This window comes from Dipodomys spectabilis, unplaced genomic scaffold (assembly GCF_019054845.1).
Source record: "Dipodomys spectabilis isolate Male_0828 unplaced genomic scaffold, ASM1905484v1 ptg000324l, whole genome shotgun sequence".
Lineage (NCBI taxonomy): Eukaryota > Metazoa > Chordata > Mammalia > Rodentia > Heteromyidae > Dipodomys > Dipodomys spectabilis.
Genome location: NW_024871001.1, coordinates 2604196 through 2631939, shown reverse-complemented (window position 1 = coordinate 2631939; position 27744 = coordinate 2604196). Strand labels below are relative to the sequence as shown.

The window sequence follows — 27744 nt, the reverse complement described above, 5'->3', positions numbered from 1 at the left end:
CTCAAAGGCGACAGTCTCCAGGCGGGCCCCGAACCTGTACCTTGAGTTCCACCATTGCCAGGGCTCCAGCTAGCAAGCTGCCTGCCTTGGGCACGGGACCTCTGGGTCCTAGAGTCCCTCATTCGGTGCTGTCTTTTGGAAAACCTACAACATCCTTGAAAACTTGGAACTAATAGGGGTTCCAGATTGGGATCTGGATGCTTTTCACCCCAGTTTTTCTTTTCTGAGCCAACGAAACGCCAGTTTCTTCAAAAGGTCAATTTCCTGTCATTTAAAAATAAATGTGCCACACAGATTCTTTTCAACTTTCCAGTGTATTGTTATGTACCTATCATCATAATGAATATTTTTCTTATTTCTTACTGTGACTTGTCCCATCATCTTTCAACTATAAGGCTGTGAAAATGCTGGCAATGGGGAAAGATCATTGGTAAGAGCTAAATAAAGTCTTCCCCTCCCAGAAAAACTGCCTACAGAATTTATTCTTCTCTTAAGTGTGACTAACTCAGGCAGGTCAAAGACTAGGGCCTAATAAGGAAGCAGTTTTGTAGCCCACGGCATAACTCTGCTTGTTGCTGTGCCAATCCTAAGAGGAACACAATTACTTTTTACCTACTGAACTTTCAACCATGTTCTAGACATCAAGAAGGACTTAACGCTCTCCTTCACATCATGATCAAATCTGAAACCTCTCTGAAACTCTGCTTTTATCCTGTCTACACAGGGATTACACTTTTATAATTATAACATCCTCTTCCCTGCTTGGGTGATTGTAATTTTCAGGCATCACAGAGCCTTTTTCTATTTAGGAACATAAACACAAATTCTATGTGAAATTTCTGAAGGGATCAAGACAAGAATGAAGAATGGGGGGGAGGGGGTGGAGAACAACATAGGCTGTTTTCCTTGGTTGGTGCACCACATGGGAAAATCTATTTATAAGGGCTGAGGAGAGAGTTCAGGCAACAGCTGAGAGATACCAGGCCCTTTCTCCAAAAGAATTGCTAATGTCTATTTATAAAACCCAGCAGGCCACATGTCCTGGATCAAGATACAAACACTGTCACAAACACTAAATCAGCAGCAACACTCGACAGTATTTATATTATATTTTATTTGACACAGTGGTGAACTTTAAAAGGAAAATTAATTAGTAGCTTAAAATTAAGTGGAACTCTTAATTATTTAGCATTAGATTTTATTTTAAGGCAAAGGATTATCACAGGTTTTACATGATTAAGTGGACCATGTTGTGGAGCAGTAATAAGCCAATAAATAGCATTACTTTAAATACTACAAAGTCTAGTTTACGGCAACTTATTTTCTACAGTACGAAAAGAATACAGAAAACGCGTTGGAAAGATCACAGTGTTTAGAATATTGTAACAGCAGGCTTATAAACAGTAAAGTGCATCTCTAAGCTTCTGACCCAATCTTGTTTCTTAAGAGATTTCATTATACCATCCCCCTCCAGGAAGAGGAAGCTTTATCAACAGACTGTAGTCTTCTTTCCAGGAACAACTGATACCAAAAGCTAAAATTTGATCAACATTTGTAAGTTGATTCTTGGTTGGTCTATACACCAACTAACAATTCACTAATCATATCTTTCTGTATAATTCCTTAAGAATCATGTGTAAATTATAGCTTATGATAGTTAGTTTCCCTGTCAAACATCTAAGTGGATTTTCACAAGAGATCAGTGTAATATCATCTATTTTATTACACTTTCTCACTTGGACCTAAATACTCAATACTTTAAAAAATATTATATACACAATAAACTTATAGAAAGTGATACTTTGGTTCAATCACATGTAACATATCAGAAATTTGAGAATTTGGTTTTATTATAAAATACAGTAGTAGCATTTTTGTAATATAATAAAATATCTGGCAGAATGTTCTGCCCTAAATTTAGAACTAATTGCTACTGATATGTTTTTCAGTGTGCCTCAAAGGAAAAACAATAATTAACAAGAGGTCAATGAACTTGTTTTGGCAAAAGGCATTGTTTTGTTTTGTCTTTTTAAAAAAGCCTCTCATCTTGTATGTTTTCCAAAATTTTAGTTATATACAGTACATAATTGGTGTTTATGTTTATACAAGTTAAAAGGAACTTAAGATTGTAATAACTAATTTCATTTTTTGGTATATTTTCAAATAATTTTGTACTTTTGACTACATTTGTGCTGAGTTGGCTGTATTGCAAAGTGTAATTTTATTAATAATATGAATTTATTGAGTAATTACTCAAAATTCAATAGTACTTTAAATAAGAGTGTTTATTTACTCCTAGATACAATTAGGAATGAGCAATACTGGCAGATTATTCTTTTGTCACCCTTTCCCAAATAAGGACTTGTACTAATTTGCTTCTTGTGAAATGCATCATTGGGAAGATGAATTTTTTCTAATGATACAATGATATTTCTAAAGATATTGTAAATTGTGCAAAAAATGTTTTAGCAAAGTAAATTACCTTCTCTTGGGAAATGCACATTTCAAATCTAATCCATTGACCATTCCCCAGTTATATGTGGCTTTACAATGTATTTTTACTAATAATTGAATTCTACAAAATATATTTTTTAAGTTTTGTTGATGTAGTGTCAACAAATCCAAGAGATTAAAATTTAAACATCCTTTCTAAACAGAGCTCCCCTAGATGTTTAAAGCTGGGAAACCTGTCACCTTGCTAAGAGAATAGGCTACCATTCCATTATCAGATTCTAAAGCCAAACTTTTTCACTTAGAATGTTCCACTTCTGCTCCTGGAGAGTCTATAGAAATACATGTTACATTGTATTTGTCAAGAGCAGAGCAATTCTACTGCTGTTACAGTCTTCAGAAGACAAACTTTAATATTGAAACACTAAAATCCTAAAAAATACAGAGACAAAACATAATTTAAATCAATCTACTTATTTTAATACATCCACATATGTGGGTTACTAAACTCTACTTGAACCAAATTTAGCTACCAGCAGAATCCATTTTATTAACAATTGTCACTTAAACACAGATTGTAAAACAAAACTTGAAGGGACAATATTATAGGCCCCATTAAAACCATAGTGCCAAAAGATCATTTGCTAAAGATTGACAGAAGACAAATATAAAGTATTGCTGCTTTAAACAGATTGCTATGTCACAGCTACTTCACACGCAATACAAGAAGAATACAAGTTAAAGCATAACACCACACATAGAATATAAAAACAAAGCATCATCAGAATGATATTACTCTACATGTATGAATTCTGTGTTTACACATCTACACATTCAGATATTTCTTCCATCATCATTTTAGAGTGTTGATATTTTTTTGGTGGGGGGAGGGTTGAACTCAGGGCCTGACACTTGTTAGGCTGGTGTTCTACCCCTTTAGCCATGCCTTCAGCCCTAAATATACTGCAGCTCTGGAGGCAATAGTCTTTGATTTTTTTGTGGGTTGATGTTACTGGAGTTTGAACTAAGCACTCGATAGACATCAGATACTCTACGTCTTGAACAATGTCCCCAAACCTGACCAGTCATCATTTTTGAAACTGTAAGAAGAAGGTGCATATTTGGGACCTTTCTGAAGATATTTGTCTATGTGTAAAACTTAAAACTATCTGCTGATTTTAACTCAGTAAGAGGTTGCTCTGAAACAAAAGATAATTGTGAATTTTGGATGATCCAAATACAAAGCTAAGTAGAAATGAATTCCTAAAAGAGTAAAGAGAGGAAAAAAAACAAAAATGTTCTCACCTAGAAACATCTAGGTACATTTCTAGAATTCTTATAGATGCAGAACTCAGTAATTCAGAGTTCTTCACTGGGGCTGAGTTTACTCAGAGTCTGTAATGTAATCTTCATAAGAGGGTAAAGAACAGAATTATACTAACTTATTTAATCATAGAATCTGTTTTCTCACAGGGCAGAGTTTGGTACTACTGTGCTGCAGCTGGGAAATATTGCATACTCATATAACCTGGAGTGTTCTGTTTCCATTTTCTTTCAGAATAATAAAAATGATAGAAGCTGTAGGAAGATCTTATCCAGACTGGGAAGAAGAATGTGATGACAGCTCTGCCCTTTCCAATCCACTAGTCGACCTACATGTAGCTCCTGTACACTCAAATATATCTAAGGTATAGAATATACACTGGAATTCGAAGGTTTACAGACAAAAAGGAAAAGTGTCTCAATATTTATAGTGATTGCAAACTGAAATGATGATATTTTGGGTATACTGGGTTCACTCAACTCTATTAATTCCACCCTTTATGCTTTTTCAATTCAGCTACTAGAAGCTATAAAATTACATTTGTGGTTCACGTTTATGGCTCACAATACGGTTCTATCAAACATTGCTCCTATGCTTGTGAGACCCCTGACTTTTATCTTCTATACATGATTATTAATGGCTTTAACTTGGCAGAAGTGATAATAAAAAAGAAAGCTTAAGACAGAAAACTTGAAGTACCCTCATAAATTATATGCTAACCTGTTAGAAAGCAGTTATCATACAGTTAACACCTATCCATTAATGGATTCGTGCTTGAACATACCTGTTCACTCAGGTACATTCCCCAAAGTTAAACACTGGGTTTTTTATTTCATATGACACTCTCCTTAAGTCAGCCTCTTTTTCCCTGTACTGCTTATACACACACACACACACACACACACACACACACACACACACACACGCACGCACGCACGCACGCACGCACGCACGCACACACACACACACTATTTTCTACAGAAACTGAAAAGGAAACAAGTAGGAAGCATACAGGAAGTGCTTGCAAACTGTTTTCACAATCCTGGACAGTTAAGCTTTTACACATCTTTTGCCTTCTCTTTCTCTTTCTACCTCTGCATTCTTCAGGGAAGAGAAAGGCAAGGAATGAGAGGATAAACAGAGGAAGTTAGTTTCAGTGTTCTATACTACAGAAAGGTCACTATGGTTTAAAATAATTTATGATCTATTTAAAAATAACTAGAATGCAGAAATGTTTTCTAGCACATCTCCAACAGTGTTTTGAGATGGATATGCGAATTACCCTGATTTGATCACTTCCTGTTGTATAGTGTACTCCCTCAATACAAACAAATGTTTCAACTCAAAATAAAAATAAAGATTGAAAAGCGAAGCTCTTCATTCTTTTTTAATCTGTACAATTCACCTGCCAACTCCCATCTCAGCCAAGAACAAAAATAAGCCAGATTTGGTTTTTGTTACAATTGTTTTTTTCAATTTCAAGCATAAGACACAGGGAGTTCCTTAACTAAGGGACTTTGCCATTTGTTAAGGAATCTAGGCGGAATTGAGAAATTTCAATAACTTAAGAAAATAAAACAAATGTTTGTTCATATCCTAAAGGCATTATTCATTTGGCTTCAACTCATTAACAATTTCAACTAAAGAAATAGAGTCTGTACATAAAGTATAAAGTTTATACTCATGGACAAAGCCCAAATATTTAATTTAAAATCAACTTCACTTTTCTTTTCCTCTTTTGATGACAGTAAAAATATGATGAGGAAGCAGGATCAATGCAGCCACCATCTCATTCTTACATGCAGGAACACCAGTGGCCAACCGTCCTGGACTTGTGATCCAGCTAGATAACAGACCCACTTCTGCTATTGCTGACCTTCAGGTCAGCCTTTGTGTTCTGAGGGGAATGTAGCCATATAGAGTCTTAGCTAAGAACCAGTGTGGACAGAGGAGATAAGGAGAAAAACCTGCTCTTCCAGAAGAGTGGAAGTCACTTGTTTAAACATACAAAGAAAAAAAAACCCAAACATCAGAATGTGCTATTTAAAGAGAAGGAAGTGAAGAGTTGCTGAATCAGAGCTAGTTCAGGATTAGAGGTTCCAGGAAGTAATAAAACCCACAGGTAAGACCATACTGGTTCTTAGCTCTATTAAATGTGCATCCACAACTCAATTTAAGATGCTGAGCTTTGACAAGCTTCCTCTGTCCACTCCTTTGCCTGAGTTTTCATTTCCTTTCCTTTACCAAGTCTAAACCAAGATTACATGACTTTGGCAAATTTGAGGCTTAGTCTTTTTAAATATTAATTTGAGACAATGTTGAAAAAATAACTCAAGTCCCCAAAGGAAGGCATCAAATCCATTAGAAGACATTTCTATTCTTATATGTCACATAACTCTGAGGCCTGAACTAAAAAGTGCAGATCAAACTCACTTCAAAATTACTCTATTTTCCAGTTCATTTTGCTCTGTAGATCTGAACTTCCTTCCCTTTTTCTCCAGGTGTTGGTACTATGAAATCTATTGGTTTTTAGCAAGATAAATAAATATTTGCATTAAAAATAACTTCCAGACTATAACAGTCTACCCCTACTTAGTAATAGTGAACCTTGGTAAATCAGACTTTTTGAGGCACAGATATTATAGTCGGGACTGGTGGTAAAATATAAAAACCATACAATTGGTTCTTACCTATGTAGTCATTCATACTTCAAAAACTGCATCCACATATACAGATCCATTTGGCTGAATTGTTTTTGGGAAGTCATAACTGAGCATGATTGTCTATCCATTTTGTCATCAATAATCCCCATGACAACCTTGTGAAGCTGACAGGGTGATTATTATGGTCTAGTAGTCCATAGAAGACAAAGGCTTTGAAATCTCCAACACAGGGCTCTTTGACCTTTTTCTATGTATTTCCTTCCTTTTTATGAAGTGCTAGGGATGGAAGTTAGGTCTGCACTCATGGTAGGCTAGCTTCACTGCTACTGAGATACACCCACAGCTCTGTGTTTTCTTAACATGATTTTGAATCACAATCTCATATTTGTTTTACTGAAATTACTTAGGTTCTCTACAGAAATTGAAACAATATTCAAAACACCTTGATTAAAATCTTAATATGTCAAAGGAAGCTACAGAAGTAGGTTACCATTGGAAGAAATATGATTCAGTACAGAGCAAGCAAGTGACTATTTTTCTGAGTTATCAGTAAATGAATACTATAATCTTAACAACATAGTAAATTAGCTAATAAGTATATAGAAATAAATGCTGAAAAGCATCTGTTCTCCTTCTAAGAGGATAAAAAGAGGTAGAAACAGGTGACTGAAATGAGGTTGAATAAAATAAGTGAAAGAATGTAGGAATGTGTGGAAGAAAAATTATGTAATTGTATTCATGAAACATAATTCCTGCTATCAAAGTGAAATGCTATCTCCCTGCTGTTGCATGGACTTTGCTTGGATTGGAGACCCCAAAAGTGTTAACTGTTCACAATGATCAGCACAATGTTATTACTAAATCTTCAAGGGTAGGCAAGAAAGATGTCCAGTTTTCTACAGTTGCTAGAAATGGAGCTGATATAATGAGCTGACATCTCAATTCTTCAGCCTTTAAGTTTTTGCTCTCTAGTATAAATGGAGGAAGGATCAGAAAATTGAAACAAACTTTGAAGAAAGGAGTAATTTGTTTATTACTGCCCCTCTTTTCCAGATTATAATGTAGAATACTGAATATGTAAAGCTGAAAAATGAAACTTTGAGTTTGACTTTGGTTTGAGTCATTGTTCTGCCCCTTCCTAAACATGCATCTACATAGCAATTACCCAACATAACTTCTAGTGTTGCTGAATGACGAAAATTAGCAGGTATTCCTTTAATATGTCCTTATATTGAATGGTTATTATTCTCTGCATACAGGGGCCATGAGAAATAAATTTAAACTGAGATGATGAAAAGTAGGCATCACTCTCATTTAAAAAGGAGACCACTGTGTAGACATCTTGCCTTAAGCCTTCCACTTGGCACTTGCCTGTTCAGAAAAATATTTCTAGAACCCAACTTTGGGGGGCATCAGAAAGCTTCTATTCATGCAGTACTGCCCCAAGCTGAGTACCTTCACAGATGAGCAACTGAAGCCAATTTTTATGCTTATATCATGAGGCTGAGTAAATGGAGCAATAAGTCAAAAGGTGCATGATTTCCCAAATCATTCTGTGCTGTTTTGTCTTGATCAGCAAAAACATATAGAGTCATAAAATATACTAAGATCATTCTTACCTTTCTTTGGTAAGACTCTGAATATCTTAGTAGAGGTACTCAAGAACACAAATTCACATATACAAACCCACATAAACCTACTGGTGTATGCACCCACACACATCAACATACGTACAAATGATTTTAGATAACAGTATTTCCTGAATTCTTACCAAATCAAATTAGGCACTACTGAACTAAAAAAGAAATACTTCAGTTTCTATGAGGATAGATGTAGCATATACATAGGTACAGGTGTATGCATATATAGCCAAAATACCTAATGATTAAGTCTCATACAGTACAGCTTCCTGTCACGTGATATATGAAGTTGTCAGTGATTGAACTCTAGGAAAGGGGAAAATTCATGTTGTATGTATTCTAGATGACAGATGCACTTATAGTTGTCCTCCAGTCCACTGTTTTCTGAGGCCTTTTACAACTTCTATGTGTTTACAGCAGAATTCAATGTGGTATGATAATGGCTCAATGGATATTATAGGCAATTTCTAGAAGACCCTGTGTCTTGGAAGGTATACTGACCATTGTGGAAGTTTACTCATCTCTTAATCTAATAGTATAAAATTAATCGATAATGCTTTCCACAATTACTGGTGATTTTCTGGGCCAGTGACTGTCTATCCCAAGTGACACAGTACTCACCAATGACAAGAAATGACATATCTTTGTAGTGATTACCCTGATCTTTGAGATGAGTAATTTTCACCAAGAGCTTATTTTACAGTTTCACTAAAAGCTTATAGATATTACATATATAAAGGTATTTTTTAAATTGCTAGCATAGACAATATACAGATCACACTTCAAATTGAGAAAAACACTTGACAGTAACACATGCTAGAGTATTTGCTCAACTACTATATTTTTAGTGCTGAGGAAGGAGCCCAGGGCCTGGTGCATACTAGGCACACATCCTACCACTGAGCCATATCCCTTCCCACCCTGAAATGTACTATTCTAATTGAGCTTTAGGAAAGAAAAATGAATTAGGAAAAGAGATATTCTAAGGCCCAAGGTAGTTTCCAATTTTGATGTTTAAATAAAGTTATGGTGTCTTTAAAGTGCTCAGGGTAATGATAAAAAATAAATGCATCTGCAAATATCCCCATTCAGTAAAAATCATGAATTTTAATAAGCAAAGGCCTAGGACAACCAAGGGTTTCCTTTGTGTCCTTCATCCTGACAGTTCATCCCTGCTAATAGTTTATAGTGGGCAAATGTACTTTAGTTTCTGATTGTCTTTATGCTTGAATTTAGGGGTGGAGGACAACCACCGATAGTAAAATTCACTCTCCTGTTATGAAGATATTACCATTTTATTGCTATTGTTCCCATTTCAGTTTTGCTTTCTACACCATTAACTGAAAAACAGATCATTTCTTTTTCTTTCTCTCTGAGATCTGGTTTTATGTCTACCCCTTGAAATATTAAATTTTTAGTTTTCACATGAGTTGTGGTGTCTTTATTTTGCAGGTTCTCCCTCCAGCATGGTATCATACTGCCTTTACTTGCCTGTTCCTATCCTTCTGGTGGCAATGTTAAGGCTCATGGTTATGATACCATTGGATGTGTCTTATTTGGAAACTGCCTAATGGGGGCTCAGGAAATCTCAGGGCCACAAATGGAGGATGGAACCTTTTAAACAAAGACACTGAACAGAGGAAATTCAGCCTGATTGGGCTGCAGCAGATCAATCAGAAAGCACACCGTCCCGGAGAAGCCTTCATACAAGCTGTATATGCTTTCAAGGACCCGTGAACCGGCTTTGAATTCCTCGGTAAATAAGAATTGAGCAAACCTGAAGAAGAAGAAAAAACGAGCAGTTTTTAACATGTGTATTTCCATATTACTGGCCTTCAGTTGCTTCTTTCTCTCCGCTAAGTAAACATTTTAACATCATTTTTTCAAAGAAAACAACATCCCTTATTTAATTGAGTATGTTTTACAATAAATTATGTTGGCAAGCAAATCCAAGTACTTTTCAGAGTCAGCAAAGCAAGTATTTTCATGTGCCAGATATATTACAGACACATGACTGCAATCTCAGCACTTGGGAGGCTAAGGCAGGAGAACCAAACATTTATGTCCTGTCTGGGTGACATTACACAGTTAGTTTGAGTCTATCCTGGGCTTCATGGTAAGAATGAGGGGGGGAGGCAAGAGCGAGGGAGAGAGGAAGAGAGAAAGAGATGAGGGAAGGATTGGGGAGATGGGTTGGGAGAGAGATTAGGGATGGAAGGAGAGAGAAAAGGGTCTTTGCTATTTTCTGAGGATTTCGTTCTTTCCGCTGTCTCGTAACTAAGAGTGAAAAAGACCTTTTCCTACTTTTATTTATCTTGAATAGAAGTAAACTGATATATCATGATTCCTTTTTTAAAAGGTAAATATGCTGTGTTTTTGCAGGCATATTACTTCTGAACTAACTATGTGACAAAGGACAGAAACCAAGAAAATAGATGGACAAGATTTCACTCAAGCTGCTTTGGACAAACAAAGAAATAAGATGAATGGGAAAAGCAAACAATCTTTTATAATGATATCAAACAGCAAACTTAGGTACAAGATAGATTATTTTAAAGATATCTACTCTAACAAAACACATTGACTTCTAAGTTCTCTATGAAAGACCTTTTGTCTTTTACTTTTATTTGCCACACATGCGATTCAGATTATTTATAACATTTTTATAGTAGTCTACAGCTTTTGGTATGCTGTTAACTGATGCAACTTTACTTTTACTGACTTACACTACTCACTCTCATTAACATCAAAAATAATTCAGAGGCTAGAAGACACAGCTTGCTGAAGCCTGAACAGTGATACTGATGCTAATTTAGACTACTGCTTTGACACAGGGGGTAGGGTGTCCTATGAAATAATTACTTATTTTTATCTTTTTAAAGCTCTTAGAATTGTTGATGACAGCTTAAAATAAATCAACGGGAAACAGATTGCAATTCTGTTTGGTAAAATCTCTCTATCAACTGCTTTCTCAAAAATGTAATAATTGAAACACAATTTTACATTTTAAACATGAGAAGAATGCGGCATCTTTAGAATTAATTCAAAAATTTTAAGTATCCAATGAAGTCAGCATTATGGAATAGCTTCTGGTGGATCTTTTTAGTCCTATAGATCATTTGACAGTCTGGACTCCTCAAAAATGTTTTCAAATGCAAAAAAAGAAAATACATAGAATCCCAAAGGAAATCAACTATATACCACAGTTAAATTCATTCTTTCTTATTAAGAAAGTTTTTGCCTGTGCCAAGGAGCCCTAGTGTTTCTCTTATTTTTTCTTGTAATATTTTCAAGGTATCTGCTTTTAACTCGAGGTCTTTGACCCATTTGGAGTTGACTCTGGTGCAGGGTGATATATAGAGATCCAATTTTAGGTTTCTACATGTGCCTAGCCAATTCTGCCAGCACCATTTATTGAAGAGGCTATCTTTCTTCCATCCTATTTTTTTTGGCTCCCTTGTCAAAGATTAGGTAGCCATAGGTCTGCAGGTTCATTTCTGAGTCTTCAAATCTATTCCATTGATCCTCAGGCCTGTTTTTGTGCCAGTACCAAGCTGTTTTGATTATTATGGCTTTGTAATAGAGTTTGAGGTTGGATATTGAAATTCCTCCAGCACTGTTCTTACTGCTAAGAATTGTTTTTGCTATTCAGGGTCTTTTGTTGTTCCATATGAATTTTTGGGTTGCTTCTATTTCATTGAAGAAAGAAGTTGGGATATTGATGGGTATTGCATTGAATTTGTATATGGCCTTTGGCAGTATTGCCATTTTCATAATGTTAATCTTCCCAATCCAATCCACCTCCTGAGGTCTGCTTTAATTTCCTTTTTCAGATTTTTGAAGTTTTCATTGTAGAGGTCTTTCACTCCTTTGGTAAGTTGATTCCTAGGTATTTTATTTTTTTTGAAGATATTGCAAATGGAGTTGTTTTCCTAATCAGCCTCTCTCTTCTCATTGTTGGAGTAGAGGAAAGCTACTGATTTTTGTGGATTGATTTTATACCCTGCTATTTTGCCAAAGTTTTGGATCAGCTCAAGTAACTTGGTGGTGGAGTCTATGGGGTTCTCTATGTATAGGATAGTGCCATCTGCAAAGAGGGAGAGTTTTACTTCTTCTTTTCCTATTTGGATCCCCTTTATGTTTCCCTCTTGCCTTATTGCTCTACCTAGGAATTCTAATACTATATTGAAAAGGAGTGGAGAGAGTGGACAGTTTTGTCTCATTCCTGATTTTAGAGGAAATGGCTTTAACTTTTCACCATTGAGTAATCTACTGGCTGTAGGCTTGTCATATACAGCCTGATTATATTGCTGTCTCATTTTCTTTCTGTCTCTCTCTTGCTCTTGTCCTCTCTCTCTCTCTCTCTCTCTCTCTCTCTCTCTCTCTCTCTCTCTCTCTCTTTCTCTTGGACTTAATGCATACTAAAACATGTCCTACCACTGAGCTACGTCTCTAGCCTCAGTAAAAATTTTGAAACTAAATATTATAATTAAAATAATATATAGTAATATTCTTCACTAACACTGTAAATAAGATCTAGTCATGAGTTTTTAAATAATTGTTTATATTTCTAAGTACAAATGAAAATATAATATAGTTTACAATATCGGCAACTTGAGTAGTTTAATATGAGAATATCTATTACTTCAGTTGCAGAGTCATTGTGACTACTGATAATTTTGTGACTTATTGTCTACATTGAGAATTTAAGAAAATTATACATATCAGTTTGAAATATAATCTTTTTGAAAGCATGTTCTTAAACACCACACTAAAACCTTCTAGCACTGTAGAAAGAGCTTTAGAATTAATATAGCCAAATTTGATAATTGCATGTAAATTGCACATTACACAATTTAACCCTAAGATGTTGACATTGCAAAAGTGTATAAAATTAGCTGGGTGTCGGTGGCTCCTAGCTACAAGGAGGCTGAGATCTGAAGATGAAAGTTCAAAGCCAGCCCAGGCAGGAAAGTCTGTGAAACCCTTATCTCCAATTAACCACCAGAAGACTGGAAGTGGCGCTGTGGCTCATGTGGTAGAGTGCTCGCCTTGAGCTGAAGAGCTCAGGGACAGTGCCCAAGCTGAGTTCAAGTCCCACTACTAACCAAAAAAAGTGCATAAAATTAACTAAATAGACTTTTTTTTTTTGGTCGTGGGGCTTGAACTCTGTGTTTGGGAGCTGTCCCTCAGCTCTTCAGCTCAAGGCAAGTGCTCTACCGTTTGAGCCACAGCACCATTTCCACTAAAAAGATTTTTTAAATGTATATGTTTGGCTCTGAACATACAGAAAGTATTATGTAAATGGAACATACTATTTTTTACATAAACATACTATAGCAGAACGCTTATAAACCAGAAAAACATTCTACCACATTGAAAAAGAAACCAGAAGTTAATTTTGTTTCTATTTCTGTCATTTTCTTGCTAAGCATTGATTAATTTTCTCATATTATTGAAACATATATGACTTGGTTTCCTGTGTTTTTCATTAAATTATCAAATAAGCATTTTTGTGCTTTCTAATATAATTTCTAAAGAATGTGTGTAGTAATTCAGAATAATACCGGCAACATTTATGAGTAGCAGTTTCTTTCCATATCATACCTGTGTACTGTTATTTGTCTTATAAAGAAGGAAAAGCACTAGGAATAGAACCACAGATATGGGAAATTAAAAATTTTACAGAGCTATACTAAGAAGCGGGATATTGAGATACTTGTATTGCAAGAGCAACCCAGTCAAGATGTTTGCCAGACTCCATCTCAAACAATGGTTTAAGCACAGTTGAGCTGTCATCCTAACTACCCGAGACTGAGTTTGTGAAAGTTATATTCTCTCAGCCTACTTACTGGGAGAAGTTTAAAAAAGGAAGATTGAGCTTCATTCAGGCTCCAGGAAAAAAAGCAAATCCTTATTTTAAAAATAGGAAGACATTGAGATTTTTATTCTACTACAAACAGAATGGGCAACATAAAACCCACAAATGTTGTCAAGGATGTGGGAGGCAAAGGAACACTTCTGTGTTACCAGTGAGATTGTAAATGTGTACAATCACTTCAGCAATCAGTATGGCAGCTCCTTGAAAAATGAAAAATAGTGATACCACTTTTGGGCATATATCCAAAAGAATTTAAGTAAGGATATATAGAGGCGCTAGCACACCTTTGTTAATTGCAGCACTATCCACAATAACTGAGCTATAGAATCAGCACAGATGCCTTACAACTAACGGATAGATAAAAGTAAATGTGGTACTTATATTCAAAGGTGTATGATTTAACCATATAGAAAATTAAATTATGTTGTTTGCAGGAAATTGTATGGAGGGAAAGCATTATATTAATTGAAGTAAGCCAGGTCCAGAAGGACAAAGGTCATGTTTCCTTTCATATGTGGATGTCAGGCCTAAAATATAAATATATAGAGATAGATATACAGGATCATATATATGTATATACATATATATGTATGTATATATTTATATATATATATGGAGGCAGTGGAGGTGTGGTTCAAGTGATAGAAAACTAGCCTTGAGCCAAACAGCTCAAGGACAGCACTCAGACCCTGAGTTCAAGTCCCAGGACTGACAGACCAAAAATTTCTCATTCAAAATTGTAAGCTAAAAGCAGTGTATATAGTACCGCTATATACATAATAGTAGGTGCCTATTAAAATCTACATTGGCTGGGGTTCGTTTGGCAGAGTCTGTGCTTACTATTTCAAACCCATACACACATATGAACTTGCACTTACATAGGGAGAAGTTTTGAATGATAAGTCAAATGTACAACTGTAATAACACTGAACACTTACATTGAAGTTAAAATATGTCCAGCATGTGTTTTAAGTTCTTTTTATATTAACTCACTCAAGTTACCCAATAGCCTCTATTTTCCCCATGTATGTATGAGGAAATTGAAGCCCAGAGCACATTAATTAAAGGTTACACAGATAATATGATAATCTTGATGTATATCAAGATCTCATTCCTTCTATGGGAATGCTCACAACAGTTGCAGGGGATATTCTTTAGCTTCTGCCAGGTGACAACTTAGATACAAGGGAATTAGACCACAGGGCTTAGAGGACTTCAATGCAGCACAGAAAACAAATACACCTTACAGACATGGGTAGCTTCCATATCCCCTCAAAGGGATTGGCAGCTTCATGCTACTTGGCATTCAGGAAAGCCATCTCTTGTTCTTCCTACCAGATTATTTATACTTCATTCATAGTCTTCCTGGACTAGTTTACTCTTACCAGTAAAAGGTTGTTGCTATTAAAAACAATGGTGACTGCTATATAGCTAATATTCTTTGTCAGGATTCCACAGAATAAACTAATGAAGCTAATTTAATGTTAACTGACAAAATAACAAATATATAAATCCTCTGGCAACCTAACACTTCTACTGCTAGCAATCTGCCTTCCAGGTATACCCACATATGTGGGAAAGTTATATTCATCTGGAAATAATCAGAAGGAAGGTTTTCTAATTTTTAATTTCAATTTTAATAAAAACAAAAAAGGGGGCTGGGAGGGTAGCTCAGTGGTAGGGTTCTTGCCTTGCATGCTTGAGGCCCTGGGGTCAATTCCTCATTACCACAAAAGCAGATCATTTTGTATTTAAAAAGAAGACATTTTGTAAGTGGTGCTATGGCTCAAAGTGGTAGAGCACTAGTCGTGAACAGAAGAGCTCAGGGATATCACCCAGACCCCAAGTTCAAGCCCAATGACTGCCATAAAAAAGAGACAAAATTGTATGTATATATATATATATATATATATATACACACACACACACACACACACACACACATACATATACTGCAATTTGCTTGTATGTACATAGAATAGCCTAAGGAAGATAACCAAGAAACTGGTGACAATATCTCCAGGGAAGTTAATTAAATAGTTGTAGGGCACTGTTGATGTTCCTTTTTTGCTTTTTAAAACACCCAAGTATATTACCTATTCAAGAAATTATTTCAATTGAAATAAATAAATAAATAAATATATATATATATATATATATGAATATGTGTGTGTGTGTGTGTGTGTGAGAAGAATGACTGACCTTTGTGCCCTGTAGATGTATTTTGAGTTTCCTGTGAGCCGATACAGCAGCAGGAAGACATAGGCACTGCCAGCTACACCGTGACAAATCCCTGGCCCCTTCTTCAGCAGCCCCTTCTGCCATGTGAGCTCCCCACACCGGATACATGTGTCCAGGTACTGTGGTTTCTTGGAAACCAGATAAGCTTTAGCAAACAGATAAGCAATTCCTGTGAAAACATCAAAGGCAGTGGAAGTGAATTTCAGAGCTTAATACTCTAAAGCTTCTCATACTGTAAAAAGCCTCAGGAGAAATCACCCAGATTCTACTATGTTAGCTCTAGATATTGCTCTAGATATTTAGGTGTTAGGTCTAGATACTTCATTTTTAAAAGTCATATTTTGTGGTATCTAGGATGGATACCTCACTCCTTCTAGGGAAGTGTTCTACCATGGGTTTCCATCCTCAGATGTAAATGCTGCATTCCTAACAAGTGGGTTTTTTTTCCCATCCCAGAGACAGGAACACATTTTGAACAGCAAGACTATAGAATGTTCTGCAAAGAAGTCTTCTTTCCCCTGTGGAATTTAGTTTCAGTCATTTTAATTGCATCATAAGGTTGGATGCTGGAGAAAAACATTTTAATTGAAGTACATGGACTAATAAAATCCATAATTTAATTTACAAATGGGTTAATATTTAATAATGCATACACTCTAGTAAGCAGTATGCACATGTGGCTGTTTGGAAGGATTAACTATTTATACAGCTTGCTCATTCATCCACAAAACTTCAGAGTTTGTAAAGTTTAAGTGCTTATAACAATATACCCTTTTGTAAGAGCTTTTCAAGAACAATACTGATCCCAAATGACCTCACCAAGACTTCTCTAGCTGTAAAGTCAATCCTCCATTGTTCCAAGGTAAGAAATGTTCCTTTAAAACTTGTCAACAAAGGTTGTATCTTTACAAAGACAGGAACAGAGACAAAGTAATCAATATCGATTAATAGACGTGATTTCCCCTAAATTCTAATTTCTGGATCTCATAATTAGAAAGGAGGTTAGTAAAACAAGATCATTCTTCCTCCTACATTGCCTAGTTTCCTCCTAAACTTAAAAAAAAAAAAAGCAAAACAGGGAAAAGATTGAGAATGTAGCTCAGTGGTAGAAAACTTGCCTGACACTGAGGCCCAAAAAAGTCTATTAAGAAATGGGAAAAAAGAAACATGAGATAGGTATCTCATCCACCATAGCTCATCCATCAAGATCCTCTCTTCCTTTCATTGCTTTGACTGACCCATTTCATGTCTTGATAGAAATAGAAATTCCTTTGTTGAAAACCAAAAGTAATGTAAATAATTCCTGGTCCTAGAGGCTTTCATTCTTGGCATGGATGTCTTGCGTTCTTCCTACCTCTGTGGGAGAACTGTTTTCATCTATGAAGAAAATCCATTTCTGCATTTGAAATCACCTATAGACATGTCTGCTCTTCCCATATACTTCAGAATCGGTTTTAGTACCTTTTGGTTCTCCCATCACTTAATGAGCTAAGTAGAATTGTTGACATTTATATTCATATAAGACCTATGACTTCATCCTCTCAAACTACACCCATTAACATTCTCTGTGATTAATACACAACGAGCTCTTTGTGAAAACAATGCTTTCCAGTTAAGCACTGACTGACAAATTGTATCTATATTATTGCTTTCTTTTAGTTTTAGGAACAAAAACTTTCACAAAGTAAAAGATGACTCTAAAAAAATTGAACTTACTTCAATTCTCATTCATTCACAGTATCCACAGATCTTTAAGAAAAAACTCCTACTTTCATGAATCTAAATAGCGCATAACTAGAGGTATTAAATAATTAGGCTATGTGTGATACAGATGTCATGAGAGGACATAGGTCAGTCCCTGCCCAATAGCTGGTGGTATGAAAGGCCTACTAGAAAGAAAGATTGTCACCATCTAACTTGAATAGTGGAAGATGAGGAGGGATTAGCTAGGTGTTCCAGATGTTGTTGGTGCCCTGATCAGATACCCTTTACCATCAGAGGCATCTCTCTCAGTTCCTGTAAAAGTTGACTGATTGCTAAATAGAGCTTACAGATGCTACTTTCATGAGAGATTTTCCCACAGCCAGATGAAAGATTATGTTGTGCATCCACTCCTTGGCAAGTTTTAGCCATACGGGGCTGCAAAAGAAGGCTTGCTTGCCTCAAGACAGAATACTGGGGTGGTTTTTGTACTGTTTCTTTTGTTTATGTGTATAATCTATGTCACTTAATGTCTATGCAGAGTCGAGGCAAAACTATGCTCCAGGCAGGCCACAATCTTTGGTTTTCCTCCTTTTCCATATCCTACTTTTCTGTGGCCTGATGTGGTCCACCTGATAGCAGGCTCTGCTTTCAGACACCCAGCATAGAGTGTGTTGAAAAGGGAGGTGTTCCAAGCAAGGAATGGCTAAACTGCTCTCTCACCTAGGTGCCCTAGTATGAAACAGAAAGTCCTTTGTGATCCAGCACCTGCTTTGTTCTCTCACTCTTCTCTTTCATGCCCTGACTGAAGCTTTTTACTTGAGTAAAACTTTACCGCCCACAGTGCTTTCATGCCTCTAAATGCTCTCGTTGTTTACTTCTCCTAGAAAAAGATTCCTGTCTTTCTTGGCCCAACTTACCCCAGGCATCACCTTCACTGAACTTGGAATCAGCACCAGAAATCTCTCCTCTGAGCTTCCACCACTCCCTATACAAATTGTCGTACTTCTACAAAATAACATTAAAATAATCTATTTCCATATCTGCCTCCTCTAGTATAATGCCCCCAAAGGGAGGAATTGTATCTTATTTATTTATTCTGTTCCCCTTCCCTGTCGTATGGTGTTTGGCCATGCCAAAGGGCTCCTCCATATGTGTGTGTATGTATATATGTATGTATGTATACACATATGTATATATGCATATGTATAGATATGTGTAAACATATCTATATCTCTGATATAGATATAGATGCCTAATTTCTCATCCCAGCAAGGCCCCATAATTGGAGTAAATTGAGAGATGTGGAGAGAACAAGTGCTGAGACAGTGTAATTGCTACACCAGGCCATTAGCCTGGACAACTTAAAAGCTATTGATCCTGTGGTTCTGGGACAAAATGAAACAGCCTCTTCCCGCAGCCTAGATCATAGAATGGTAGGCTAAAGGGCCTTTGAAAAACTTTTAAATTTATTTGGCCTTGCCAAATGCCTCTGAGGAATTGCATGATTACTTAATAAAGATGGTCTGAGAATAAATCTTGGAAACCATAAGATGTAGTTTAAAAAACAAAACAAAACAAAACAAAAAAAAAAACAAAAAAAAAAACCAAACTGTGTCAGCCAGATTTGGAACGTGTACTCCACCTCGGTCCATTTTGGGAATGTGCAACTTTGTTGAAGAATTGCAAAGCTTAGTGATCAATCTGTGCTTCAAAAGCTGTTCTTTATTCAAAGTCACTGAAGTCAAGAGCCTTATCAAGTGACTTTTTGAAACTACTCACACTTGTGTTTCACACAGAGTACAGGAAATGCAATGTCAGTGTTGCCACAGTAATGATGTAACCTGATGCATCTGGGAGGTTATTTTAACCACAGAATTTATTTTAATGATTTTGCAAATGACTTCCATCCTGTATTCCAGAGTCATCAAGGCTATGAAGGTATCATATGAATTTTCCTGCAATACTTTACTGCATTGAGTGGAGAAAAAGCTCTACGCCACTATAGGCCTTATAAATGTGGGTATTTGCAAAGCATTTGGGATATTCCCTTAGGAAGAGTAAGGGTCCAAGTACCAAAAGGGTTTATGGTGTTAAGAAGATTGAGTTGCTCTACTCCATCTTGACATGCGTATTTAACAGAAGAGAATGACTTTCTCAAGGTTATTTAGCTGGAAAGTGGTAGAGCTGCAATTAGAACCCAGAATTATTAACCTAAAATCAAGAACTATTTCTAAATTGCATAAATGATACCTCAAGCTATTGCCTTAGGTAGGTTGAAGAAAAGTCAATAGGAAACAAAAGGAGAGATAAGGTAGCATTAATGAAGTTCAATGCTGTGGATTATTTCTGGCAGATTTTTAATCACAGGATTGCTCTGCCACCCAAAACCATCTGTGCTGCTCATCAATCTACTCTTAATTTTTTTTCTTCAGACAAATGAAATGATTTTTCTAGGTTATTTCCCATTTTAGAATTTTGGAGGGATTTCTTGTCACCTTCAGCAAGGTCTTGATTTTCTTTGACCTGCTTCAATTTATAATCACTCTTGATGTTGTTTTTGTAGCACTGTATAAAAGAAAGACCAAAACCTTTGAGCTGGAGATCGGAGTTGGCAAAAATGATGGAACCCATTTCACTTTTTATCCGTTTATAAATTGATTTACTTTTGGTAGTGGGAGTCCATCGATTGAATGATTTTGCTTTGGAACATATGGTTAATCTTCTCAAAATACTTATCAAAATGATGAAGGAAAATAAATAGAGCCTCCAATGTGATGATGAGTGCTGTGCTGCAACTGTTACAGTACATGATTTGCAGACAGATGGTAATTGGTATATAGAAAGGACAGACTAACTGCCCATCAAAGACACACACATCAATTAACTGGCTCATTCATTCATTTTAGTAGATCATCTTCCCTCTCTATTAAGGGATTTTTACTAGCACAGTGAGTTCTCTAAAATATTCTGTATTTAATTTGGGACATTTCCAATATTCAAGAGTACTAGGATGCTTGGAGGATATCCAGAGACTATAATTGATAATGATGAAAGGGAGTGGGAAATGGAAATATCAAGTATAACAAGAAAAAAAATAAAATGTCCAGGATGGTAAATAACTTTTATGTTTTCCTCCAAAAAAAAGATTAAAACAAGAAGTAATGGGCTGGGCACTGGTGGCTCACGCCTGTAATCCTAGCTACTCAGGAGGCTGACATCTGAAGAGCACGGTTCAAAGCCAGCCCAGGCAGAAAAGTCTGTGAGACTCTGATCTCCAATAAACCACTAGAAAACCAGAAGTAGCACTGTGGCTCAAGAGGCAGAGCGCTCACCTTGAGCTGAAGAGCGCAAGAACAGCGCCCAAGCCCAGAGTTCAAGCCCCAAGACTGACAGAAAAAAAAAGAAGTAATGGTTACAAATTATAATTGGCAGTAGTTAGCCTGGACATATAATGTGCAAGCCCATAGCTTGAAGCTCTTTCTGCAGGTAAATATGGCAGTCAGAGAAATATGCCAATAGACTATGGTCTATATTACACATCTACTCAAATTATACCAAGACAAAAAAATAATTCCTATTAGATTTAATGACATTAAATAAAGGGGGTGAATGAGGCAATAAAAATCAGGTAACAAAATGAAGAGAAATCAAATATACAGTCTGAAGTTTTACTCTTATGATTCAAACATGCACAGCCTTGAAAGTAAATCCACTCCTAATCCAAAATTTTGTGTTATTTTGATATCTCAGTCTCTCCCCTGGACATTAACCAAAATTAATTGATTTGTTTGAATTTGACTCCTTTCAAATTGCCAGTCTCCAAAGACTTAATTAGCAGTGTAATGGGATTAAATAAAGGTGGAGTAGGGAGAAGCCGGTGGGTAATGGAGTTTGATAAGTGTCTAGGCTCAATTCCAGGAAGTTCACTGGGGATGGCTTCTCATTTCTCTAGACTTTTTATTAGCTATTATTGGAAACATTAGTTGAAAAAAGTTGAAAGCTTGTACCTCATACTTAAAGCATATACACATTGCCTAAGTTATTATTTAAATGCTGATTCCGATTCAGTGAGGCAAGGCAGGACTGAGAATATGGATTTTTAACAAGCTATCATTTGCCCATGCTACGTACCAAATAAGTGTCTCCGAAAGGTTTACTAGATTTCCAATCTGCACCTTCCAATGTGGCTACAAAGCTTTTGAAATGTAGCTAGTTTGAATTGTAGAATTATGTAAATGTAAAAAATATACACAGGGTTTAAAAATGTACATTGGATATTTAAAAATATGAACTATTTGAATTTTTAGATTGGTTGACCATTGAGTTATGTAATATATTATCAAAATTAATTTCCTCCATTTCTTTCTACTTTTTTTGTGCCATTCCTGGGGCTTGAACTCAGGGTCTGGGTACTGTCCTTAAGCTTTTTTGCTCAAGGTTAGGACTGTACCATTTGCTACAGATCCACTAAGGGCTTCTTGTTGATTAATCAGAGAGAAGAGTGTCTACATTTTCCTGTCTGGGCTGGCTTTGAACCACAGTCCTCAGATCTCAGGCTTCTGAGTAGCTAGGATTACAGGTGTGAGCCACCACCAGGGCCTATCTTCATTTACTTTTTTAAAATAAGCTCTGAAAACTGTTTTGGGGCTGAGAATCAAACCATAGCTTTGGGCATGGTAAGCACTCACTAAGCTACCCCTCCCAAGGGTTCTAAAGATTGTGATTGCATATATGTTTCTGCCTCCTCCTCCTCCTCCTCCCCCTCTTCCTCTTCCTTCCCCTCTTCTTCTTTCTCTCTCTCTATACATATGCATATACATATAATGTCAGAGATTTAAAAAAGATCTAGACATTTTTGCTTGTAAGTTATCATCTTAGTCTTGTTATTTTATGTAGTAATGTCCTAGAATGGTGTAAGGAACCTCCCTTTGTCTAAACTAGAAAAAAGGCCCTTTTTCGGACAACAATGTGCATGAGACCTGGAGCTCCATGGCACCAGTGGACCAGCTCGTTTTCTCTCTCAATGGTTTCGCCAAGCTCAGGTGGCCAGTTACAATTCTGTTCCTGTTCCATGAGGAAGTCCACACTCTGCCACACCAGCTCCCGATCTGAAGGCTTGAGGTGCTCATGGTAAGAAAGAAGCATTTGGAGAATGGATGACAGTCCATGAGCTGCCCCTGTATAGAAAAATAAAGCATAATTTGCACAGATAATTAGAGAGAAGAGCCGGCTTAATTTAGTGAAAAAGTATCATAGGATAAAATGAATGACTCAGGTGATAAATGAACAAAGAAAATGTGGTATGTGTATACAATGGATATTATTCAGCCATAAAGAAGAGAAGTAGGCTCTGCTGATGAGTGGGTACAGATGGGAGGGGGTTGGGCTAACAATGAAGACAAAATGAAGAATATAGTCATAATACATTGTCTGCAACTGTGAAAATCAAACAATAAAACCTGTTGAAATTATTTTGGGAAGTAGGGAAAGAAGGAAGGGAGAGTGAAACAAGGAAGAGATTGATTGGAATATACTGTTAACACGTATAGAAATATTATAATAAAATATCTACCTGTTTAACAAATGTAAGATAATTTTAAAAAGAAAATTAAATGATTCCATTTTCAGGAAAATGGCTGAACTTGGAGATCATCATATTAAGGGAAATAAGGCAGATTCAGAAAGACAAATATATGTCTAGTGTCATATGAAGTATCAAGAAGTAAAACAAAACAGGACAGAAATGTTCAAGGGGGACTATTTTAGGGGGACCAGCAGAAACTGAGAAAAGGATGATTGGGGTTGAATATGATTGGTGTGCATTTTATGCACACATATGAAAATTCCGTAATAAACCCATTAAAATTATTTTTTTTCAAAGGAGGAGTGGGAGGGAATAAGAAATAAAGGGAATGAATATGACCTAACTATCTTATATGCAGGCAAGGAAATGCCACAATGAAACACCTTCCTTTATGCAATTAATCTGCACTGATTTTAAAAAGAGTTAAGACAGGGCTGGGAAGGTGGCTTAGTGGAAGAGTGCTTGCCTTGCATGCATGAGGCCCTGGCCTCAATTCCTCAGCACCACATAAGCAGAAAAAGCCAGAAGTGGCACTGTGGTTCAAGGGGTAGAGTGCTAGCCTTGAGCTGAACAGTTGAGGGACAGCACACAGGTCCAGAGTTCAGGCCCCATGACTGGCAAAAAAAGAGTAAGACAAAATAGGATGGTGTAATATTTTTTTTAATATATGGTCATGGTGGCTCATGGTTGTAGTCTTACCTATTTTGAAAGACCAGGGGAAATGTTCATGAGATTCTATCTCCACCAATAAAAAAACTGTGTGCAGTGGCACACACTTATCATTCCAGCTAAGTGCAAAGTGTAAATAGGAGGATCACAACCCATATTGGACAAGGCATCAATGTGATATCCTATTTGAAAAACAACAAAAGCAAAAAAGGCTGAAAGTATGACTCAGGTGGTAAAGTGCCTGTTTAGCAAGAACAATGCCCTGAGTTAAAACCCCAATACTGCCAAAAAAGATGTGACAATGTTACTTGAAAGCATATATAGTACTTTCACACATAAGTTACCAAAGATCTAGGCTACTAGTAGACAAAAATCTAGCCTACTGCCTATTTTTGTAAACAAAGCTCTTTTGGAACATTGCCAAGTCATTCATTTGCACATGATCTGTTGCTGCTTTTATGCTATAACAGCACAGTTATATTTGTAAGAGATCATGGCCCAACCCATAAAGAATAAACAAAATATTTACTGTTAAACTTTTCAGAGAAAAAGAGACTTATGTAACTGTAAACCCTCTGTAATCACCTTTACAACAACACTTTTCAAAAAGAAAGAAACTGAAACCTGTTTTGTGTGAGGGAGGTGGGACCTAATGGTAGAGGAAGGGACAAATGGAGAGAGGAAAGGCGGTTGAATACAGTCACAGTACTCACTGTATATATGTTCAAATGGAGCCAAGTAACTCAAGAGAATGGAAGGGTTGGAATAGATAGAAATGATGGAAGGCATGGCATTGATCAAGACTCATTGTACTCATAAATTAATATTATTAACTGATACCCACTTGTACAAATAATCAAAGATAATAAAATAAGAAAAGTTTGCTGACAATTCTTACTTTAGAGAATTTTTTTAAATAACACCATGAAATTTCAAAGTACTTTTCTCTCACTGGATTTGGGATTGTTAGAAGTTTGCTTTTCAGGAAAATGTGTATACAGTCAATAGAAATTTGGCATTTACTACATATGTCAATAGCCAGAATGCTAATTCTTTTAAAAATCTTCAGAATGTAAAGAATAGTCCCATCAGAGGACTCAGGCAGACACTGTCAGTGCCTTGTTACACTCACCATTCAGGTGCACCTGTGCTCCCCATTTCTACCTCAAGTGCCTACCATTCTGCCTGAGGCCTTGTCTGGGTATAGAAATGTGCTCAGTTCACAGAGATAGGTCAAGATTACTAGGGAATTAACACTCCTGGAACAGCAGATTAATAAAGCAGGGAGATGGTGGAGGCACACCTGAGTTTTCTCAGTCCTTGGATGAGACAATTCTGAGGCATGTTCTATGTCCTCAGTAAAACAGCCTCAGTTCTCCAAAGTTGCTTTTTATTACACACTCAATTATCATTTTTCTCTTCCCTATCTCATTTCCTTACTCCTCTATAAATACTTTCTGGGATCACCTTTTAAATAAAAACTTTACATGTGATTCCTTAGCTCAGGGTCTGATTCCAGGGATTTAAACAGGAACTAAAAGGGTTTGTTGGTTTTTTTGGGGGAAAAATCTTTCATTAATCATTAGCTATTCATTCATTCATTTGGGCACCTTCATTATGTGCAGGCTCTGTGGCAAAGGTCCAAGGGATCACAAAGCTGAATGACTATAACTCTCCATCCTGAAGGTGCACGTAGTCTCTCCTAAGGTGGTTGACAGGTAAACTACTAATTATAGTGTTATGTGAAGAGGGCTTCAAATAACATTATGGGCAGAGAGACATGACACTACCCAAATTGCTACAGGGGAAAACCTGAAACATGTGAGTAAATTCACCCAGAAAAGGTTCGATGATTCATTTGCTTAAGGCATAGAAAATGCATTAGTAGACCTCATGACTTTGTTGCAGTCTGGAGGTCTGTGTCTTATAATTAGATGAGGGCATGGGAGAAGGTAGGCATTCTAGAAAAAAAAGAAGCTGCACAGTGATATAAAGACATAAAGTGAATTTGTGTGGGGGAAACTATGCTGGACAGAACCTATACGGAAAAGATAGTTTTGAATCTGGAGAAAAAGGTATGTGGTCTACAAAGGGCCTTGCAAATCTTGCTCAGGCATGCAAGGACTCAGATGGGGGAATGAATTTACCCCTTGCATGGATCAGAGTTTGAAATTAGTCACTGCATTTCAGTAGTTGTTGCTCATTCACTACTATTAAAAACTGAAAAATATCAGTGACTAAATCCTGTTCCCCTATGTAGAGGCACTACCTTCAACCATATGTGAAAATTGTTCAAAAACTTTCAGCAAAATTAAGCCTGGCACAGCAGTGCATGGCCATAGTCCCAGCTATTTTAGAAAGCCAAGACAAATGATGACTTGAGCCAAGGAGGTCAAGGGCAGCTTGGGAAACACAGTGAGACATCGTAAGTAAAAAATGAAAATAGGCTGATGAGTTTTCTCAAGTAGTAGTAAGGATTTTAGTCTTTATTGGAAAGTATTAAAAGCGCTACATTTCTGCCAGGCAGCTTATAAAAGCAACTAGTAAATTATCAATTAAAATGCTTTTCAATATTTGCTTCTAAATGATATTTTAATATTTCTTGCAAATGAATAGTAATGGCCTATAGCAATAACAAAAGCTATTCTTGAGCTGGAAAGGTGGCTCAGTGGTAGAGTGCTTGCCTTGCATGCATGAGGTCCTGGGTTCGATTCCTGAGCACCACATAGGCAGAAAAAGCTGGAAGTGGTGCTATGGCTCAAGTGGTAGAAAGCTAGCTTTGAGCTGAAGAGCTGAGGGACAGCACCCAGGCCCAGAGTTTAGGCCACACAATCAACAACAACAACTACAAAAAAAAGCTTATATTCTTTACCTAAGGTTAACATTAGAGATTGCCCCCAGCTACTGGCCTGTATCAACACTTTCACTCACCCAAGTATTCAGTTCCATAGTAAGAATACATCAGAGGGAATGGTTTCCTCTTCTTAATAGCATACTGCTTCCCGGAGTCCAGAATTGCCTGGCAAATTGATTTGATCTGTGCTGGAGTCAGCACCTGGATAAGGAAATCAAGAAGCAAAAGTCAAAGTAGAATCCATCATCTGCCTCTAGACATTATGTATTTTCTTGCTTAAAAAGTCTATCAGCAGCTGGAAGCCAATAGCTCATACTTATAATTTTAGCCACTCAGGAGGTTGAGATCTGAGGACCACAGTTCAAATCCAGCCTAGGAAGAGAAGTCCATAAGACTCTTATCTCTAATTAACCATACAAAAGCCAGAAGTGGAGCTGTGGCTCAAGGGGTAGAGTGCTAGCCTTGAGTGGAAAAAGCTCAGGGACAGCTCCCAGGCCCTGAATTCAAGTCTTAGCACTGGAACAACAAAAAAGTGCATTAGCCGTGTTCCTAGCATCTTTTTCTATATGTACATTAATGCAATTAACTATAATTTCATTGTTTTTTGCCACTGACTTGTTCTTTGATGTCAAGTTTACGTATCTGTTTCAGAAAATTTGTTAGTTTTGAGGTGAAGCACAGATCTTTAATGTTATAGGGTGGTACAAAATGTAAAGGCCACCTTATAGCTTCT

General features: G+C 36.6%; 1 protein-coding gene across 2 annotated transcripts in view; it reads right to left on the bottom strand.

The window, feature by feature from the left end:
* Lancl3 (LanC like 3) overlaps positions 1–27744 on the bottom strand; it is a 110232-nt gene that overhangs the window by 7402 nt on the left and 75086 nt on the right. Inside the window, exons 2-5 of one of the 2 annotated variants that reach the window (XR_006151382.1) lie at positions 27089–27212; positions 22884–23081; positions 16162–16369; positions 8107–9855 (exon numbers count right to left, since the gene is read on the bottom strand). Coding sequence is in view for 1 of the 2 variants with exons in the window: in XM_042702448.1 (XP_042558382.1) it covers positions 9696–9855; positions 16162–16369; positions 22884–23081; positions 27089–27212 (690 nt within the window). In the remaining variant the exon portion in view is untranslated. Of the gene's footprint in view, positions 1–7657; positions 9856–16161; positions 16370–22883; positions 23082–27088; positions 27213–27744 lie in introns of those variants that run through there. The other variant, XM_042702448.1, reaches the window with a different exon arrangement.